We start from the raw sequence: 21,714 nt of genomic DNA, 5'->3' as shown, positions 1-21,714 counted from the left end.
CCGTAGCCTGGAGTTCCTCGGGTGGAAGGTGGACGAGATCAGAGCCCACCTTGGCCTTCTTTCTGCGCAGGCGGTGGATGCGGGCGGCCAACTGCACAGTGCTGAGCGTCTCGGCGTGGTGGGCGGGCGCATCTGAGACGTGGGCGATCATTGTGGTCCGACAGCCAGCGGTGGCCAGGGACTCCCGCAGCAGCATGGTGAGGCTGTGGTCCCTGAGGGCCAAGAGGCTCAGAGGCCCAGCCTGGGAGCGCCTCGGGGTAGGAGGCTGGGCGGGGTGTGTGCTCCAGGCTGGAGCAGGGGCAGGCTCCCTCCAAGACCAGGGCTGTGCCCAGAGCCAGGTCTGCCTTGCACCCTGGACATGAATGTGGCCAGCTCCCAGGACCACCCCAGAGAGTGCCTGCCCAGGTGCCTAAACTCACCTGTAGGGCACGTGCTTGGCCCCATTGACCAGAGCCAAGATAACGCTGCCCAGGGCCGACAGGGACAGACACAGGGGTCCCCCCGTGGCCTCTCCACCCCTGCCAGGTGCCACCTCACAGCTGCCCAGGTCGATGAGGTGAAGACGGCTGCGGCCTCCAGACACTGAAAGTGCAGGGCGGAGCCTCAGGAGACGCCCTGGGCAGACGGCTCCTGGCACCCCCCACCCAGGCACCTACTTCCTCCCTGGCCGCACTTGTCCACGCGGTACTGGTAGACGTGCAGGGTGAAGAGCATGTGGGAGCTACGCCGGGCGTCCTCGCCACAGCCTGCCCGGCTGGTGCTGCGAGCGGCCAGTGCGGCGTCCAGGTAGAGGGCAGCCTTCTCTGCCGTGGGCGCCCGCAGCTCGCTCTGACTCTGGAGCTGAAGAAGGGAGAGTCCACCACGCCTTTAGGGGCTCAGAGCCATGCAGCCCCCAACCCCTGCCCACCCTCTGACCATGGAGGGACAGTGGCCCAGGCGCACCTGTGACCCACATGTGGGGTCCTCTCGCAGGTACACGCCTGGAGACTGGGTGTCCTGGAGACTGCCAGAGGCCACCTCAGACAGCAGGTCACGCAGGCTCTGGTCCCGGCCGCACACCTCCAGGGCCGAGACGCGGATGGAGAAGCGGGTGCCCGTCCTCTCCTTGCGCTCCTCCACCAGCCTGAAGAGCCAGGAGATGGCACAGGGCACCACGCCCAGGCTCTGGGGTGAGCTGTCCTTCCCGATCATGGTGTACGACTTGCCTGGGGGCCACGGGGTGTGTGAGGGTCCAGCACGGCCACTTGGGCCTCAGACCCACGCAGACTTGGGACGGGTCCCCTGGGCCCTGCCTAGGATACTCGGGTAATCAGGGGCTACTGAGACCCTGGGGCCTCTTGTCCATGGCAATCCCTCTGCCGCCCAGCTTGGGAAGCTCCGGCTTCCACCCCATGAGACCCCACCCACATGCCCACAGGGAAAGCCACCTTCCTCCACAACCCAGGCGCAGGGCCCAGGGATTGCAACAATGCAGATGGGGGACAGGGACAGGGAGCCTTTACCAAGACTCATGTGGCCAAAGGAAAAGATGCAGCCATCAGCCCCGCTGACCACAGACTGCAGCACATCGGCCACTGTCCCCGAGCACACTTCAGCCTAGGGATGGAGAGACCAGGCAGGCGTTCAGGCCTCTGTCCTGGGCACACACAGGTGGTGTGGTCAGCCCATGGGGCAGCTAAGCTGGCAGACGTGGCCAGGTGCACAGAGCTCTTGCAGGCACAGGAAGCGTGGGATGTTGGCGAAGAGCAGAGTACACGCAACACGTGCAGGACGCACTAGCCAGACAGAAGCGCTGCTGCCAGCATGGACACACACCCAGGACACCAGACGACGCAGACGCACGGCCACGCTGCCTGCAGGACCCTGGGGCATCAGGTGCCCCACCATAAGGGTGGAACAGCACCCCTCAGAAAGCCTCCTAGGATGGTGGGCTCCCACACTCCCAGCAGCACCCGGGAGACCCGGCCCGGGGAACAGGCTGGGCTGAGGGGTGAAGCCAGGGGCGGGGGCAGAGGCAGCTGAGGCAGGGAGCCAGCAGGCACCGCCACTGGCTCCACTGGGCCCACTTCCCCCTCACCCTCCTGGACACAGCACAGACCCTACCCGTTGTCCCCCAGGCCCCCGGGAGCTACGCCCCACTACCTGCTCTGAGTCCTGGGGGAAGATGGCATCAAAGGCAAACATCTTGGGGACAGCTGCAGTGCCAGCACGCCGGAGGCCCGCGCTGCCAGGGGGCCCGGCAGCTGGATCGTAGAGGGTCACTTGCTTTTTCCGGGGATCCACCTTCAGGTAGGATGTGGACTCGGCTGAGCGCTGGACCCCCTGTGCTGGCCAGATGCGCAGCATGACTTTCACCTGGGGGGCGGGTAGAGCAGGCAGCTGAGCGCCGCCCCCCCACCCAGCTGGCCGCTAATTACAGGGCAGGAGGAGCCGCGTGCGAGTCAAGACAGCGGACCAGGCCTCAACACGGGCACCCAACACTGCAGGAATGCAGCCAGAGCGGATCCCGTATGAGGTCAGCGGGGCAGGAAAAAAACGAAGCCCAGGGCAGGGTGAGGCCCGAAGGGTGTGCAGAACAGGGATGGGGAAGGAAGAGGAGCAGGGGTAGGGGCCCCAGACACTCCAGGAGCAGACAGGTGCTCAGACCCTGCCAAGCAGTGCACTCTGGGCGCAGGCACAGGGAGCACCCTGCTGCCCCCACAAGCCTCTCCCCAGTGGCCCCGGCCCACGGCCTTCCAGGCCCTCATGACACCCCAGGGAGACAGAACAGCTGTGTAATGAACAAGCAAACACACCTCAGGGGGCCGGGGCTTGGTGCTTCTGACCCCCGCCCAGAAAGCCACACTCCCCAAACCCTATGTCCCTGCAGAACTGGGGTCAGCAGAAAGACAGTGGAGATCCCAATATATAACCCAGTCCCGTGTGGCCGGAGGAACAAGGCAGGGTGAGTGGGATGAGCGGGGCCTGAGCTCTGAGAGCCCTGCAGGTGACCAGTCAGCCTGGGCTTATGGCAGAACCAGTGGTGTCCCTCTAAAGCACAAAAGAGATCTCTGAATGCGCCCTGAGGCTGTGCCCCAGGCCCTCAGAGGAACCAGGGCTGGCCCGGGGCCCAGAGAGAAGCACTGCATGCCATCATGGGTGCAAGGGGGCCCCAGGGCGTGTGACCTGGGTGGCAGGCACTGTTCCCCCAGGGCCACCCTGGGTCAGGGCTCCTAGAGCCAGGCACTGCTCTGCTTTCTGAAGGACACCACCGTCCACTCTCCGATGAAATCTCCGATTTCCCCACGTCAGTGTAAATCAAATTACCCGAGACTCATTTCAGAGCCAATATTTTTCACGGATTTAATTGTAAGTGGCAGATACATAACGCCAGTAAAATTGGTTTACCGCGGAAAGTGCGCACAGGCGCCATCCACCCCCTTGGGCATGCGGCACATTGATATGCAGAGCCTCCCCGAGTGGAGTGGGGTGTCCCACCCTCTGGGAGCTGCGAAGGAGCACTTGGCTATTGTGCTCATCAGAACCTGGGCTCCATCAGGCGAGAATCGATGCTTTTATTCCCAGATGACATGAACAAAACTACTTCATTTCCAGACGCTGCTGCAAAGCAGACGAAAAATGTGCACTTCCCAGTAATTTTTGGCAATTTTTTTTCAGCGTGAGCCCCTCACCGCTTCAAGAGCCAAATGGGTCTGGAGCTTCAAGAAAATTCCTAGCAGGGAAGAGAGGTGGCAAAGCCCACTTGGGCCCACACCTCCTGCTGGCTGCCTCTGGAGCAGACACTTATCCCAGGTGGGAGGGGACAGGGCAGGGGCTGCACTGTCCAGCCTGCCCGCCCACCCCCCCACCCCCCCACCCCCGCTGCCCCTGTCCCAGTGCCAGGCCATTGTCTGCCAGGAGAGACCCTGTCATTACCACGGGAAATGACAGTCTTCAGGAGGCAAGCACACCAAGCCTCTCCCCCATGTGCAGATATCACAAAGCCCTGAATGGCTCCGGCTGCCTGCCAGAGAAGAAAACCACATTTTGCATAAAAAAGGAGGCTCTGCAGCTCCCAGAGGTGGCCCAGGCAGGGAGGGGGTGCTGCACCTCGCAGAGGGGATGTCTTTTTAATACCACAACATGATGAATTATCTTAAGTAGCACATTAATGTCAGAAACTGAATGTAATCTAACTTCTTTCCTGTGACAGTATTAAATGCTTTTCAGGAGGCATTTCTGACGCTGTGACATTAGCACTAATAACACCAGGCGCGGGAGGAGCGCGGGGCACCGGGAGTAACAGGAGCTGGAAGGCTGCAGGCCAGGGCTCCTGGTCTGGCGGAGGTGCTGATTGGTCCAGGGCTGCCTTCAGTCCCCTGGGCCTGGCCCTGGGGGGTGGAGGGAAACCTCAGGGCCTGAAATGACACAGTGACAGTAAGAACAGCGGAGCTGGCTGCGGAGCTCAGAAGGCAGCCCCTCACTTCTTCACGGCCTGTCTGAGGGAGCATCCCCCCACACCCACCACTAGCTTTGTAACCTTGGGAGGTGTGTCCTTCCATTCAGGGCCTCACTTTGGTCATCTTTAGGGTTCTATGAGAATTAAAGAAGAAGTGACCACCACACCCACTGTGCCAAGCAGAAGCCCAGTGGGTACAGACAGGCTAAGTGACCAGGCCAGCCCGGATCAGAGCCCAGAGCCAGTGCTGGGCTGGGAGCCTGGTGCCACCTTCCGTCCCGACTGCCCAGCTGTCCTGCAGGTCTGCATCCCACATGGCCAGGGCAGGGGCAAACCAGCATCCAGACTGCCTGCCCTTCATGGGATTGACTGTCCCCAGGTGGAGACACCGGGCACCCAAGTTAGCCAGGCTTGGACCCGTCCTCCCTCCTGGTCACGGGATGGGGCTGATTCTAGGGACACTGCTGGAAGATAGCTCACATGCCCAGCAGGGCCCAAAGACCCAGCAGGCGCAGGCACGGGGTGGGAACACCCTCCTCCCATTTCTCCCCCCATGCTGTGCATGAGGCAGGGACAGCCACTGCACCCCAGCACCTGTCCAGAGGGGCAGCAAGCCACTCTCCAAGCAGCAGGCTGCCGCCCTTGCCCCTGAGCCCAGGGCAGCTCAGAGAGAATCAGCAGTTCTGGGTCATGAAATGTCCACTTCAGGGACCCAGAGAGCCAGGCCACCCAGCCAGCACATACGCCATAGGTGTGGTGACCTGGGACCAAGAGGGGACATTAATTTATTCAGATCCACGCAGCTGGTCAGCCCAGAGGTGGGGAGTTTGCCAGTTGACTGTGGTGTCTGAGGCTCGTGTGCCCACTGACCGTTCCTGACCCTGAGCACAGGGCTGGCCAACCTAGTGTCCAGGCACCAGGTAAGCTTTGTGACGCCAATGGCAGCCTCACTGCCATCGACTCGCCTGGCAGAGGCGGGGCATCAATCCTGAGCTCTATACAGGGTCCTGGGCCATGAGGCTCCATACCATCCCCAGATGTGGACACTCAGGAGGTCCCTTGTGGGGGGATGTGGTAAGGGAAGGACTCCTGGACCGAAGCGTGTCTGGCCCACGATGCTGTGACGGGCCAGCTGACGGAAGAGAGCTGCCTTCCAGAAGGGGCTGCGAGAGCAGGTGGGCCAGCCTGGGCCCTGGGGCTGGGGGCAGGGCCAGTGCAACACTCAGCTTCCTGTCCAGGCCCATCCCTGGGGAGCTGGAGCCCCTGGGAGCACAAAGCCTGCTGACGGCCTGAGCAGGGTGCCTGCCTGTAGGGCCTTCCCCTTGGCTGGGCAATGCTGAGCAGAAGCCAGGGCATCCGGGATGGATGACTGGGCTGCAGAGAAGGCAACAGGCCAGAGGAAAGCCCACGGGCACGCATCTGGCTTGGGGTCCACCTGTGGCCCCACGCCTCGTGAGCCTGCCCCCCATTTGCCGTGCACCAAGCATCCGCCGTGCCCAGGCGAGCACACAAGTCCCAGCTCGGATGCCCCTCAGGCTGAGGTGGGGTGCTTCTCTAGGCCCCTCAGGGGCAGCAACCCACAGGGCCCAGGTCCAGAGCTCTGGAGAGGGGCCAGGACCAGCCAGCCCATCCCAGTCAGAGCCCTTGCCTTCTCCAGGCCGCTGTGTCCCCACATGAAACAAGGGCCCCCAAATCAACTCCTCTCTCAGTGGCCATGGCTGGGATCTGCCTGGAGATGGTGACTTAGGAGAGGGCATCCCACCTCCCTCTCAGAATCCAGTGAGGACAAGGCAAAGAGGACCCCGGAGCAGAGGTCCCTCAGTCCACGACCTGGCTGTCCAGCACATGCCCCCAGGGTCCCCCGACACACAACCTCACACCACTTCCTGCAGCCCTGCCACAGGAAGTCTCCAAGCCTCCTGCTTCCTCCTGGGTGCTGCACCTCAGGGCCCCAGCCTCCCCATCCACACCCCTGCTGACCATCTTGCCTAAACTGGGAGAGTGAAGTGGGGCCCCTCCACCACCTGCACCTTCCCAGACACCCCTGACCTCCCAGGGGCCACCTGACCTCGGGGCTGGTCTACCTTTCCGAAGCTGCCGGGGTTATCCTTGGTCTTGGAGGCAGCCCTGAGAAGGCAGGGGGGCGCCGGGGGTGGCCACAGCTGCAGGACACCACTGAAGTCCGTGGGGTAGGTAGAGGTACCGCGGGCAGCAGGGGCAGGTGGAGGATGGTGCTTCTTGTGCTTGGAGGCCAGGCTGAGCTTCTGGGCAGCCCTGGAGAGGAGAAGCACCAGAAGCCATCTCTGTCACTACAGCACTGTGTCCACACACACATAAGGCTACCTCGCCCTCAGACTCCACCCACCATGCCAGGAGACTCCAAGGAAACGTGGCCAGAGTGTGGCTGCAGGGCCGGGGCATCGCCTCTCCAGGTGGGACTGCTGAAGCCACAGCAGTGTCCCCTCCCTGGCAGCTATGCCCAGCACCAAGGCCAGGCAGGTGACAGGGGGTCCAGGCAGACGCGGAACCACTCCCTGCTCAGTGTGGGGCCCTGAAAAGCATTGTCTTTGTCTCCAGTCCTGCAGCTGCTGTGGGAGGCAGGCTGCAGGCCACCACCTGCAGGCAGCAGGACCTCAGTGCCGCACCTGTAAGGTGGAATAACGTGACCCCTGGTAGCCCTCGTGCGGTCCCTTCAAGGTGCCTGTATATACGAGGCAATCAGTTAATGGTGCTACCATGAGTATCATGCCTGGCCCTCCCCAGAGGAGACAGCCTCGGTCCTTTGTGGATACCACAGTCAGCGGAAGCAGCCCCTGGGCCCTCTGATGGGCGCCCACACCTGCGAGTCTGGCAACCACTGCTGTGGACTCCCAGGGTACCCAGCAGACCCAAATCCAGGATGTACACACATAGGACGGGCCCAGGCACCACGGGCCGTGCCTCAAGCAGACCCAGGGACACATCCCAGGTCAGTCTGCTGTGCCTGGTCTCACCAGTTCCTGGGGTGGGCTTCCTGGCAGCCCCCAGCCCTCCACCTTCCTGCTCTACACAGTCACTCCCCTGGGCACACCCACCCAAGGCCCACATCCTGTGCCCAGCACCAGGCCTGCACAACCCACCCCATGTCCTCCAGCACAGGCAACCCAGGGTCATCTCCCACATGAAAGTGTGCACAGGTGACCCTGGCTGAGCCCTTCTCTCTGTGCCCGTCCTGACCTTCTAGTGGAGAAGCCCCTGGTGAGGGGCAGGCCACCAGGAAGTGAGCGGGCTGCAGACGGGCGCCAGGCAGCACCAGTGACACTCACAGCTCCCCTCCCAGCCCTACCCCACCCCATTTCTCCCGCCTCCCAGCCCCCTCCCTGCCCAGCTCCCTGGGTCCATTCTCTCCACCCAGGACTCAACACAGAAGGCCCCACACCTGGGGCCACTCAGCCTCCGCCCCACCTCCCACCACGGGGAGCTCTGTGGGCGGCGTGCGAGAAACTCCTCTCATCTTTAATAGGAGTTGTCTTTTAAGAGACCCCGGGGATGGCTTCCTCCTAGCGAGGTGTCACCACAGAAAATAAAAATAATCTACAACACACGGAGGAGTCCTCCACAGAGCCCCAGCAGGCACCGTGCGCGCCCAGGCGAAGCAGAGCAGGAGACAAGTTCCCACGCCAAGAGTCCTCGGCCTCGGAAACTTGAATTCCCAGGTCCTGAGCTGATGGCAGCGGTGGCACCTGCGCCCTGGGGATCCAGGCCTGTGTCTACTGCCCTCGGGCCTCACGCAGCGCCAAGAGCGCCTCCCAGAGGCCTGAGCCCAGGCCCTCCACCTCTAACCACCTGCCAGCAGGCCTCTGTGCCCGCCCGCCGGCCCGGGAACCTCACAGCACACCTCCCGCAGAAGGAGCCCAGCCCTGTTGCCTAGCACAACGGTGCACCTGCTGCAGGGCGGGAAGCCAAGACAGGGGACCCTAGAAGGCAGAGCCACATCCCACCCCTGGGGAGGCCAGCAGCAGGCAGGCTGTGCCGTCCACTGAGGTCAGCAGTGTGAGCAGGCTTGAATTTCATCAGTCTGTTCCAGGGCTCTGCCGGCCTCCTGCCACCGCAGCCCCTCCTGCCCTGGGCCCACCCTACCTCTGGGGTTACCCTACAGCTTCCTCAGGGGCCTTGTGGGAAGAACTGCAGTCCTGCCCCCAATGAAATGAGGCCAGGGCTCGGTGGGTGCCAGAGAGGCCCAGGGACAGGGTGAGGAGGGTCCCAGAGTACCCCCACATCTGCACCTGGTACCCGTTCCCAGGATTCAAGGGCAGGCTGTGGGCTAGCCCCCCAGAGGGACAGCAGTGGCCAAGGCACACCACCCAGAACCAGCTCCCCACTCTCCAGCTGCCTCCAGTGCCCAAGACCCACCAGCCACTTCCACAGAAAGACCACCAACCCCAGCCTGGAAGGCTCCCAGGGGCAGGGCACGCTGAGGCCAGCTGCCCTCGGTCCTGCTGGGGTAGAGGTGGGAGCCCAGGACATGCCAGCAGGAGCCCAAGTCCCATGGTCTCTTGATGACTCTGACAAGCCCTGTCCCCACCCCACAAAGCTAGCAAGCAAGCCAGAGAGCAGGCAGATGTGCAGAGAGCACCCCTGATCTCACCCCCTGGGTCAGGGTCTCACCAGGGGTCCCCTGCCAGGACCATCCCCTGGCAGGCCACCCACCCCCAACCTGACCCAGGACCCACCACCTGCCCTGGGCCTTCAGGAAGAAGGGCCTTCACTGTGATTCAGGGCAGCTAATGGGCTGGAAGTAATGGCAGGCGGCAGGGCTCCCCCCTCGGGAAACCTGCCTCTGGTCCCCAGCCCAATGTGCTTGTTTCTTTGTTTCTATGGTAACTTCCCAAGGTCAGCCGCTGAGCAGGCAGGGAGCAGCGCCAGCCTTGGCGGAGACAAAAGGCACAGCGCCCGCTCTGCTGGGGCTCGGGGTCGCTAATGAGCCGGTGTGGGGGACAGACACCGCCCTGCACTCCTCAGTGACAAGACCCTTCCTCAAACACCAGGGGCCTCAGCGGCAAGGTGGCCCCAGGGGCGCGGAGGTGGTTTTTCTTTGCAGGAAGTCTCCTTTCCATTCCCACCTAGGAACGGTCCCCCAGGAGCCACAGGACACAGGCCCTGAAAATCAGGACAAGGCAGGGTGGGACAGGACCAGCTGCACTCTCCCGGGGCACTACTGACCACTGATGGCACACACCTAAGCAGGCTGGGAAGGACCCCCCCCCAAGAGGGTTCCAGCAGGGCCCTCTGCACCTGATTGGGGTGGCGGCTGAGGCCACATCCATCAGGAGGCAGACCTGCACAGCCGCCAGCCTGTCCCTCAGCCCAGCGCGACAATGCCCTAATCATATGCCCCGTCACTCCCCAATCAGGCCTGCAGCCCCCGGAACAGCACTGATAAGGCGTCCCCTCCCGCCTGCCTGGCGTGATTCATGGACAGGCTTATCAGCACCCAGGCGGGCTGCTAATGGGACACTGACCCGCAGCTGGGCTCGCCATTACCACTCATTACCGCGATTACATCCTGTGATCCACATCCCCCAGCCACGGGCCTGGGTCCGTCTTGGGGCTGAGGCGGGGGAGAAGACTCTGCTCCTGCACGCCAACCCCCACCTCCCCACCCTGAGCACCATGTTCCCTCGGCAGGAACCAGATCACCGCCATATTCCGGCTTCTGCTGGGTATTCCTGGGTCTGATCCTGCAAACCACAGCCAGTCACTCCTAGAAACCCAGCTCTAGCCTGGGACAGAAAGCCAGGGCACCAGCGCTGGGCAGCCAGCCATACCTGCGTCCCCACCTCCACCCACTGGGTGAACAGCTGGCAAGGCCCCATTCTAAGAGGCCATCGGGGGCAGGGGCCCAGGTGCCCTCATCACCCTCCATAGGACTCTGGTGCACACTGCTGCCCAAACAGCCCCGGGAGGACTTACCTTATAAAGAAGGAGGCTGCGGCCGAAGAGGGGCCTGTAGAGCCCCCTGCCGGGGAGCCTGGGGCTGGAGTAACCAGAGCCGATGTGCAGGCCCCCCCACGGCCCCACACCTTGGACACGCCATCAGGACCCGCCATGGGGGGACCATCTCGGACCGTGTCTGCCACCGCCACAGCAGCCACCGCTGCCTCAGCCTGCAGGGAAGGAGAGTCCAGGTGAGGAGCAGAGGGGCAGCAGACACGCCCGTGGCCCAGGCACCACCCCACCCCGGCACACCCCTGCCCTGACTCCTGGCCAAGAGGCTGGGAGACCAAGGCAGGGAGAAGGCCTGGCTCCCAAGGCAAGGCAGGAGGACCCTGGGCCAGCCACGGCATGCACCTGGTCTGCCATGGCAGGGGCCCTGCAACCAGGGCCTGGTTCTAGAAATGCAGTGACCCCCGAGGTCAAGGCAGCTGGACAGGGCCCTGTACCCTTCTCACCTGGACCACATGCGGGTGCCCAGAGACACAATCAGACAAAAACCACAGTAAGTATCTGGCACAAGCACTAACTGCCCACGTAGGAGGACGTGTTGTGCTTCCGCTGTCTGAAATACTACTCTGGCATTTCCAACTAATTAGCTAAAATAAATTCCAGAAAGGAGACAGCCCCATAATGAAGCTCAAATGTAATTAAATGCTCCCCAGGAAGCACCCAGCGGACCCAGGACCAGCTTCCGCTTGTGATTCGCAGCATATCTGGAGCCCTAGACCCCAGGCAGCACTGGCTCTGGGGGGCAGGGGCTCACCTCTCCCGGGGGGCAGCTGCTCCAGACCCTCCCAGCCTCCCAGCTCCACTGAGCGGAGTAAACCTGCCCGTGGCATCCTCTGTCCGGCTGGCATAGGGCTGCAGTGCCCTGGCTGAGGACGCAGGTCTAGTCTGGCGATGTGGGGGCGGAAGAGCCCACTGTCCTCAGGGTCTCCCAAGGGGCACAGGCTAGAAGCAGGTATGCCACCCAGGCCCAGGAAGGAACATTCCAGAAAGAGTCCTCCTCACCGTGGAGGAGAGTCTCACCCTGCCAAGCCCACAGCCAACAATGGCTGCCAAATCCTTTTCAGGACATGGAGCAGAACTTGTCTGTGAAGGATCAGTGGAAGCCCAGCATCCTCCTGGCCCCCAGAGCAGTGGCCACTCCCCACAGTTGCAGGAAGGAAAGGTCAGTGGCAATACAGGGAAAACCTAGAGCTTGGAGAAAGAGGCAGCTGGGACAGCTCACAGGCACTGGGCCAGCACACCATACCCACCACAGCCTGAGGCAGGAGCTCCTCCACACCCCTCAGAGCCCAGCCTGGCCGGCCCTCCCTTTCTCCAAGCCACTCTCTCACCTCAAAGTATTTTTGTATCACTTTGTTTTAAGATCTGAATTCCCTTGCTGAGCAGAGTGGCATAGAAAAGAATTAATCTTAAAATCACCATGTTGGCCACCAGAGCTCCTTGGAGCAGAGCTGGGTTTGGCTGAGCACCCACTGGACACCCAGCCAACATCCCAGGGCCAGGGGCTCTTAGGTGGGCAGGAGGCGTGCCACCCACAGCCCACTTGGTGCTACAGGTGGCTCTCACTAGCCAGTGACGGCACTGCCAAGGGAGCCCAGGCAGCATCCCAGTGCCAGGCCCAGCCACACCACGCACCTGCCTGCCTGCCAGCCAGCCCAGGGGGACGGAGGCCACAGTGCCGACAGCTGGACCCTGGCCTACCCATCTGCTGGCCCCAGCAGGCCTGCTCAGTCCTGCCAGGCGGTGCACGTGGGTAGTAGCAGGGCCTCCCCGCACTGACCTGTCTCAGGAGTCCTGCATGTGCCTTGGCTCCACCGTCCCGCGAGCTGCCGTGACAGGGCTCCATCCATCGGGTGGACGGCCACTGCCAATTCCTGCCAGAAGCAGAGCCCAGGCATGCCAAAAGAAGCCGTCCCAAAGCCAGGCGGAGCGGGGAGGGAGGGCCGGCAAGAGGGGAGACCACAACACGGGGGCCGGGACACAGGGAGGGCAGCCAGACAGACAGTGGGCAGGTGCCAGAGCAGCAACGGAAGGGAAAGCACGAGAGAGCGGAGCGTGAGGCCGGCCGGCGGCTAGAGAGCCCGCGCCTCGCCCCCAGAGCCCCCAGCGCCCGACACCGGCCCGCCGGCAGGGCCCAGGCCACTGCTCCAGACCTCCAGGGGCCGCGAAACTCAGTTTAGGAAATACAGAAACACCCATTTCCTACACGCACTGGGCCAGACTCCACAGCTGTGGACTCTGAAGGACAGAGTCCACCAGCGTCCTCCCCGGGTACTACAGAGGGTGCTGAGGCATGGCCGGGCAGTCAGGCTGAACCCACAGACGCTATCTCACCCTGCACAGGCAGGAAGGGATGCTCGAGCCTCCGTGAGCAGACTCCCCCACCCCCTGAAGCTCCTCCTCATCACCCAGAGGTCTTGGGCACCTGGAGAGCCCACGCTGGGAAGTCCTACCCCGCAGGGGCCTTGCCCACTCCCACACCACAGAAGCATCATCACAGCCTCAAAAGAGGGCCACCCTGCCAACCCCTGACCTGGGGCTCGCACAGGGCACCAGCAGTGAGTCAAGAAGCATCATGGAGAGCCAGGCCTGAGCCCACCTAAGCCCCCTCCAGCCTATAGCCAGGGACAAGGGACAAGGGCAGGGGCACCACCAGCCTCCTGCAAGGCTCACAGCAGGGAGAAGGCAGGCCCAGGGCAGGCAGCAGGAACCCCAGGCCAGTGCCACCAAGCACCAGGGACAGAGAGACTCCCTAGCTCCAGGGGCCTCCGCTCCTCGGCTGTCATCTGGGGGTATCCACAGGAGGCCAGGGCTTCCACCCCACAACCTCTGGGGGGACAATGAGCACAGGTTTCCTTGGCCTCTGTGAAGGTCCCCATGGGCACTCTCAGAACAGTGTGTCCAGAGCCTGGCAGTCCCAGGAGCAGGCTAAGGCAGGGGGTTTGAGGCAGCCTGCAGCAGTCCAGCACCCCTAGAGCTAGCAAGGCAGGAACAGGCCCAGAGCCCAGATCCCGGGGCAGCCAGGCTCTGCAGAGCTGCCCCACCTGACAGTCTGGAATGGACTGCTGGGCCTCCTGCTGGGCAGCTCCACAATTGCCTGGATGCTCAGGAGGTGGAATGGTCCAGAGAGGGCCACACTCTGAGCTCGTGGACGCTGGATGTGGGAGGGGCCTCTAATGGCACCAAGCTGGCCATGGCTGCTCTACCAGGACTCAGGGCTCTCCAGGACAGTCATGACCACAGAAAGACCCAGAGCAGGACCACCAGGGCAGGCTCCAGCATGACCTCCAATACTCTGCACCCTTGGAGCCCTGGGTCCCCTTCCTCCCACTCCAAGGTCCAGCCCTTCTGGTCAGGCCAGGCCATTCCTTCCCAGCATCCCACACTGGCCTCAGCCAAGATGACAGTGCCCACTGGGCCGAGCCCTGCTCACTCAGTTCTACATCCCAGGACAGGGGGCCGCAGGCTGCCCAACAGCTACGAGACCAGGGGGCTGGGCCCTGGGGCCTCCACAGCAGCACCCAGCATGGTGAGTGCAAGGCCATCTCTAGGATCGATGCCCTGACCTGGGGACACACCTTACCTGGGTCCTCGAGTCCTATTTACAGTTCTAATAATCCCCCTATTGATGGCTGGGGCTATGCTCTAATTATAAATCCATGCCCGCCTGCCCTGAACACAACTGACCTGCTCATAAAGCAGGGAGCACGTGCGTTACACGCCCATGTTTCATGGCCTGCTGGCCAGCAGCGGGGCTGCCCAACCTGGGGCCAGTGCCCCGACTGTCCCCGACCACCGCACCACCACACCAAGCGCAGTCAGCCTCACACATTCCCAGAAAAAGCAGGGGATGCGGCCAGGCTGGCTGTGGATGGGGTGGGGTGGGGGAGAGGCAGCTCTGGGCCACCACCTCAGCCTCCAGCCCTTGGAGCCCAGCCCAACACTGCCCCCTCCAAGAAACCTCTCAGCTCAGCTAAACAGAAGTTTAGCCCTGTCCCAGGGCTGCCCCAGCGTTCTCCTCCAGACGTGAGGCCAGGAGACCCAGAGGGGCTGGCCTCCTCTTGCAATCTTCTTGGGAGGGCGAGTGGAGGGGCCTCCTGTCCAGGCCGGGGCAGCAAAGCCAGTCCTACAGTGAGTCGTCACACCCACTGGAGGCCAGTTAACATCAGTTCTTCCTAAGAGCCTCGGATGCACCCCGCCCCAAGGTCAGTACCAGTGGCCCTGAGGGGCAGCCTAGCAGCCAGCCCAGGGATGGTCTCAGCTCAAGGAGTCTCGGGGCCACACCACATCCAGGTAGCACCATGTTACCAGAGTCAGTGGGGCCAGCCAGCAGAGGTGGGACAGGGCCTGTCCTGTATCAATACTGCCCAGTGGCTGTGGGACCTGTCCTTTAACCACCCTGGGGGTCAGAGGCCAAGGACCCACCTGCTCACTTAAGAGACTGCCGCCAACAGGAGAGCCCATGCAGCTGGCCTGTGCCACCTGGAAGTATACTGGGCACAGCCACCGCAGGGCCTTCTGTCTTGGCCCCAGGTGGCTATGCAGGGGGACCCTCCATAGGCCTCCAGCTCCAGCTCCACTCAGACCATTTACTCTTCCTGCTGGGTCCTCCTGCTTTGTCCACCTGGGGAACCCAGATCAACACTGGGCACACACTGGAGGGTCCTCTGTCTCAGTCCTCAACAAGCAAGTGGCTACAACTAAGGGCATGGTGTCCCTAGAAGTGACCCCAAGTCAGGTTGGGCTTATGCAGGGTGCTCTTCTGGGAACAGGCCCCTCCAGAGCCCCCACACCTTCCTAAACCCAAACTACATCCTCTAGCCCCCCAGGAGACCCCAATACAGCAGGCCTCCCACTCTGAGACCCCCAGGAAAGAGACTCCATCTAGCAGGCTCCAGGGCCAAGTGAAGAGCAGCTGCAGAGATGGCCACTGGCCATGCAGCTGACCACCTGGTCCCTCCATGAAAGCAGCCCGCCCTGGCCAGGGCCGCAAAGCCAGCTCCAGCGGAGCCAGAGCCCTGGAGAGGCTGTGGGAGGGAGGCTGGGACACCTCCAGTCAACACAGTCTCTGGCCTCCTCCGAGCACAGCAGCCAGCCTGGCAGTGGGCATGGAACCTGGCCACTGGTGAGGCCCCATCCTTCACGTGGCTCTTCCAGACCTGTGCCCTGAGTCGTGCCCCTCTGGGAAGCCTAGTGTGGCAGCTCCTCACTGGGAGCCACTCCCTCTGCCCCAAACCAATGTAAGGACTGGAACTGTCCAGGAGACCTTGGGTCCCTCTGTTGGCCACAGCATCACCCATGACCTCAGGAGCAAGACTAAGATGGTGACAGCCACTCCCAAGGAGGCAGGGGGTGCTGCAGCCAGCACCCCCCAGGGCACCCGATGCGGGTCTCAGGAAGGTCTGGGGACCCCTGCGCCACAGTCCTCCCTGCAGAAGCCACCCCTACAAGGCATTTGAATGTGGGGGGCCCTGGGAGAGGACCCAATTCTGACCCACCCAGGACACTCACCAGGCAGGTGGGTGGCAAGAAGCTGTTGACTCTTGAGACGCTCCACATGCCCTCCAAGCACTGCTGGGCCTGGATGGTGACCGTGCTCAGCGCCCCGCCCAGGCCCGCCGGTGCCACAGACACCTGGACACTGGGCCCAGACGGCCAGGCCATCCCCTTCCTCCTGTCAGGCCCCGCTGAGGGCTGCCTCCCTGCAGGACCCGCTGGTCCAGGGGCATCCCTGGGGCTGCTCATGGTTCCAACGCTGGGGGACCCGGGGCCTCCTGGAGGGGCGTCAGGGTCCCCTCGGCCGGCAGGGGCCTGGAGCAGGCGCAGGGCCTCCCGCGTGAGCTGGTGCAGGTGCATGGTGCAGACGTCGCAGCGGCTCTCGGCCTCCGGGTGGCAGGCAGGCAGGACCCCGGGAGCAGGCAGCTTGTCAAGAAGCAGAGCAGAGAGGCAGGGATCCTGAGGACAGCTCCATGGCCTGGCGTCAGCCCTCTGTGCTGCAGAGGTGAGGCCTGGGTGTGGGCTCTGCGCCTGCCCTCCTATCCCGGCACTGACTGAGCCCTTGTCCCTTGCTGTCCTCAGGAGATTAACAAGCCCCACACAGTTCCATCCACAGGAGCCCAGCAGGAAAATAATTATTGGAACTTAATAGTGAGGTTCATGGTGCCCTTGATAGCCACGCGCCTCTCGCGCCGTCACTAACCTCACAGCTCGCAGCTAACAAGGCGTGCTGGCGGCTTCTGGACAACCGGCCCCTGGGCCCAGGCCTGGCCTGGGTCGGGAGGCCAGCGGGAACGGCCATAGGAGCCTCCTTCACTGGGCAGGCGGGCAGGGTGGGGTGGGGTGGGAGAGTGTTAGAGACCCTCTCCCTGCCTCCCCAGGTCTCCAGCTGGAGGATGAAGTCAGGCACCAAGAATGTTTGACAAGACCCCGGGTGGGCGAGGTCATCTCCAGAGCAGCAGCAGACAGAGGCAAGGCCACCCACCCTCACAGAGCTGGGGACACATGAGGTCCCTAGCCATAAGAGTGGATCCAGAGGTGGCAAGGACAGGAGCCAGAGGAGCCACAGGCCCCCACCTAGTCAGAGGGTCCTTCTGGGGGGCCCCCTTTACAAAGAGTCAGGGAAGGGCCAAGTCTCAGGGCCCCCTCCCACATGCCCCAACGCCCCCAGCTGGCTCTGCTCCTGCCCAGAGCTGGCCAGCACCCCCATCAAGGGCCTGCCCAAACATAGGACACCTGGCCTAGGCAGCCCCTGGGACAAACACCAGCCTAGCCAAACTGTGGTAGTGGCCACCCGTGGTAGTGGCCACCCCAGGTTTTCCGAGGGATCACCCTGATAGAGCCCAGGGTCCTTTCCCAGTGGGTAGACTCTGCCAGTCCCACTGCCTGTCCCCAACCTGAGCCTCCCTGCCATACAAGAACCCCAGGGATTTCCAACATCTGGCTCCTATCCAGCTCCTGAAGTGGCCACAAGAGATGATGGCTTCCCCAGACACTCCCATTTCTCGGTTGAGGAAGCTGAGGCCACCACAGAGGTGTATCTCATTTGCTGTGGCAGCCTGAGGGGTCCTTGTCCACCACGCATGGGAAGCACACAGTGGTGAGAGCTGAGCTCAGATGAGGGACCTTGGGCCCAGCATGAGCAGGGGTCTCTCTTCTCCTTGTCTCCAGTGCCACCCCACCCTACAGGGTATGCCCTGTACATGTGACCCCAGGCAGACCTCATCAGATCAAAAAGGCAGACCTGGCCGGGCCCAGCGGGAGCCGCCTGCTGGCTTGCGGCCCCTGGAAAGGCCTGGATTTCCTCCAGGCTCTGAGGTGCCTGGCAGGTCTGGTCCTGATGGCCCAGAACCCCACTCCCTCCCGCACCCCACTCCCTCCTGCACCCCAGTGGGAATTCAGTGAGCTCAGCCACGGGGAGCCCTGCAGGGGAGGAGGCTCCACCAGAAAGCGCCCTGGGGCAGCTGGCCCTGAAGTCAGGCGCACACAGGTCCACACCAGGAAGCCAGCGTCCCCTCCCAGATGACCTCCACCCAGAGCCGAGGGCCTCAGCCCCCAGCTGCAGGCTGAGGGCAGTGGGGCCTGTTCGCAGTCCAACTCTGATTGCGCCGATCTTTCCACTCGGCAGGAGGCTGTGAAAGGGAAGGAAGTGCCCGCCTGCTGGAGCCATTAACTGACCTGGAAAGGTGGCCAGTCCAGGCCTAGCTCCAGTCTGAGGCCCCAGGCCCACTGCCCTTTGTTCTGGGGCTTGGGGACAGGATGATGACCTCCACCTGTCTTGAGGCCGGAGGCTTCTAGAGGAGCCCTTTACCCGCTTCATGGCCTGTGAGCAGGAGGCAGGGCAGGGCCGGGAGCCCTCGGTGACCTGCAAACTTACCAGGCCCTTTGCAACCTGGCCAGGAGAGAGTGGGAAACAAGGTGACAAGCCGAGCAGCCCTGGCCCAGCCCTGCTGCCAGGCCCCCATCCCACGGGGTCCTCGGGAACTCAGAGCCCTATCCAGGGCTCGGCCCTGGGAAGAACCATGGAGTCCAAGGAGAGCTCACCAAGCTCAGGTTCCACCACGAAGACCACAGAGGCTGCCTGGTCACCTGCTCAGCGGTGGCAGCCCCTACCAGGCAGCTCAGCCAGGGACCTTCTCCCCGAAGCTGGCCTGCTTCACAAGCACCCAGGCTGGGCCCCTCTCCTAGAACAGCATCAGGCCCACCGCTCACCACCAGACTCCCACTGGCCCTGGCTTGAGACAGGGGCTAGGCAAGAGAGGAGGAGAGGGCAGCAGGGGTGCTGAGTGAGGCAGGCAGGCCCCAAAGGCCAGGGGACAGCAGGGCACAGCACAGATCCCGGAGCCTTGGCTGCTCAGGAAGCATCAGAACTACTGAGCAGAGCACCCAGGTCACTCAGAACCCAGCCTGCTCCAGAGGGACCAAGACTGCACCACCCACGAGGCTACCCCCTTGCGGCCGAGATGGAGCCCAGCCCAGAGCTCCTGGGCATGCAGGGCTATGGGGAGGAGGGGGATGAAGGAGGAGTCCTCACAGCACCAGCTGCTCCCTTCAGGCACCCCAGATGCTACCCCAGCAGACAGAGGCAGAGCAGCCCCACAGCCCCACCCTCCTCCCTCCCTAGCCTGCTCTGTGGGCCCAGGGCAGCGGCAGCACATCCTGCATGTTGGAGGGCTCGGCCCAGGCTGCGAGGAGGGGGAAGCCCAGGAGAGCCAGCCAGACTTTTCCCCAGGCCAGGTCTGCATGCCCAGTCACCCTGGCAGCTCGGGTGTCCACAGACCCCAACCTCTAGGGCTTGCTGTCCAAGTTCAGGATTTTAAGCCCCCAAAGCTCCATCACAGGGCCCGTTGCCCTCCCCTTGAAACCCAATGCCTTCAGAAAGACAGTAATTACCCCACTGCAAAATATTACTTTTAATTTTCTCTTTATAGTCTAATTAAACAGATATTTTACTTGCATTTGGAAAAGGTTTTTCTTCATTTGATTCAATTTAGCACTGGGTACCACCCAGCCACCACACCACGGGCGTCAGGGAGCCTCCTGGCTTAGAAATGATATCTTCCCATCTTTCATTTCACTTCTGGGGTCTCTGGGTTGCTTTAAGTAATCCTTCCATTTTCTCCCATGTGGGAGGCTGCCCTGTCGCCAGCGCCAGGAGAGAGGGGACAGAACAGGTGCAGACCAGACCTCCACCAGCTGAGGCCACTAGGGGGGTGGAAGGGGGCTGTGTCCAGGTCCCAAGCAGTCACAGTGTCCTCCGCAGAAGGCCTTCTCTGAGCCCACCACCCTGTCTCTTCAAGGGGGACCCAGAACCACTGGGTGATCCAGGGCCACTACAAAAGCAGTCACAACCAGGGCCCCCACCAGCAAGAGGCCCCAGACTCAGGGGTCCCTCTCCTGCTCCACCAGTCAGGCGTGAGCAAGTGGCAGCCAAGCACGAGGCCCCCACAGCCGCAGTCCCCTCTACATGTCCTCCCTTCCCTTCCCAAACAAAGCCTCTGGGCCATGACCCCGTGCAGCCACGGCTTCCGGAGTTAACAACAGGTCCAGGAAGGGACCCGGACATGGGGCCGATGGCTGCTCTAACAGGCCCTGCTACTGAGGACAGTCCTGTGTCTCCCGCAGCCTGCTGGGACAGGCAGCCAGGAGACAGGGCTCAGTTTTCCAGCCTAGAAACTGGCAGCCAGCTGTGGCTGTCCTGCACCCCAACACTCGCCAAGCACCTCATCAAAGGCTCAGACCCTCCATCTGACCATCTGCAGCTCATCAGAGGGGCTCTGGGCCAACCCAGGCTATCCTTCTCTGCCAAGCCAAGGATGTGGCCCGGCCCACCCAGCACAGACCGGCACGCCATCCCCAGGGTCCTCTGCCAGGCACCAGACCAGCTGGACCTCTCAGGCACAGGCCAGCTCCCCTCCTCCCTCAATGGCCTCCCCTGTTCTCCACCAATGCTCCAGCAGAGCACAGGGAGCCCTGAGGAGCCCAAGGCCAGACAGACAAGGATGGCCTCGTCTGGGTGGGGTGGCAGCAAGTCATCAGGACACCAGCCACCCCGTGGAGGTACTACAGGGTCTCAGAGTTGCATCTGCACTCAATCCTACCCCCCCACCCCCCCATCCCCATGCAATCTGTAGCGACTGGGCCAAGCACAGGCCCCTGCTAGCTGTTCACTCCTGGACAGCAGGGAAACACCACCCTCAGAGCCACAGCCGATTCTCACAGCCTGGATGGGCAGGCCAACCCCAAAGCCAGGGTTGGAGGTGCCCCTGGCTCAGCTCCAAGCCCCAGGAGGCAGCAGGAAAGGGGCATGTGCAGAATCTGAATCAGCCCTTCCCTCCCAGCAGGTCCCAGGACCCCTGGAAAGACACCAGGAGACCACAATATGTGGGTGACCACAGATCTGTTCTGACCACCAGTCCCCTCCAATATGACTCCCCAGAAAACCCAAGGCTGGGTCAACAGGCAAGGCCTTCAGCTGCAACTCCTTCACAAAAGGCTTCCTGGGACCCCTAGGCCCCTGCAACTGCAAGCCACACTGCAAAACTGCCACCCACCTGGCTGCCCCATCCCCCAACCCACTGCCCTTAAAAGTCCCCAGAGCTCTTACTGCTCCCACCCCCTGGAGACTCGCTTCATCTCTCCACGGGTCTCGGGTCTCGTTCTAACCTCCCACTAGCTGCACCTCCCCACACCGCTCCCCCAGGGCCCACTGCTCTTTGCTCCAGGCACAAGCCGAGGAGGAGAAGCCAGGCGACAGGCTCCACCGCATGCGGGGCAGCTTGTGGCCTCAGCGGGTCACGCCTGGTGCCTTTTCCTCCCTGCTCCGTGAGGACAGTGTGATAAGTGCAGGGGTTCTGGCACCCTGCCACCCTGCCCCACACAGCACCAGTGGTCTGGGGGCTGGTGGAAGCGTTGGCTGGCCTTCCCCACCTGCCCATCTCACCTGCCAGATGGGGCCTCCTGGTCCACAGGGGAGCATATCCACAGGACCCAGCCCAGCCACCAGCCCCTATTCTCATCACACCCAACAGAGAAGATGGGCACCACTCCGAGATCCAACACCCACACGCCACTGCTAGGTACCCCTGGCCACCCATCCACCTCTCGACAATCCCTGGGCCCCAGCCTCCTGCCTCCATAGGCGGTCACTTTGCTTTCTGGCCACCATGAATATATGCCGCCTTTACAGGCCGAGACTCAGAGAGGCCAAGACACCTCCAGACATACAGCCTGGGCAGCAGAGCTAGAGTGCAATCCAAGCCCAAGGCCCCCGCTGCCAAGCCCTAACCCCTGCT

At 62.7% G+C, this 21,714-nt stretch overlaps 1 protein-coding gene across 3 annotated transcripts in view; it reads right to left on the bottom strand.

Annotated features, from left to right (window-relative positions):
* The window catches only part of Kif26a (kinesin family member 26A), a 36,363-nt gene that overhangs the window by 6,160 nt on the left and 8,489 nt on the right, over positions 1-21,714 (bottom strand). For 2 of the 3 annotated variants that reach the window (XM_078051016.1, XM_040274829.2), the window contains exons 3-11: positions 15,935-16,378; positions 10,391-10,584; positions 6,523-6,712; positions 2,143-2,355; positions 1,503-1,596; positions 943-1,205; positions 657-840; positions 420-582; positions 50-212 (exon numbers count right to left, since the gene is read on the bottom strand). In XM_078051016.1, the coding sequence (XP_077907142.1) occupies positions 50-212; positions 420-582; positions 657-840; positions 943-1,205; positions 1,503-1,596; positions 2,143-2,355; positions 6,523-6,712; positions 10,391-10,584; positions 15,935-16,378 (1,908 nt within the window). Of the gene's footprint in view, positions 1-49; positions 213-419; positions 583-656; positions 841-942; positions 1,206-1,502; positions 1,597-2,142; positions 2,356-6,522; positions 6,713-10,390; positions 10,585-12,203; positions 12,298-15,934; positions 16,379-21,714 lie in introns of those variants that run through there. The other variant, XM_040274830.2, reaches the window with a different exon arrangement.

This window comes from Ictidomys tridecemlineatus, chromosome 5, assembly GCF_052094955.1.
Source record: "Ictidomys tridecemlineatus isolate mIctTri1 chromosome 5, mIctTri1.hap1, whole genome shotgun sequence".
Taxonomy (NCBI): Eukaryota; Metazoa; Chordata; class Mammalia; order Rodentia; family Sciuridae; genus Ictidomys; species Ictidomys tridecemlineatus.
This window is presented reverse-complemented; position numbering and strand designations above follow the sequence as displayed.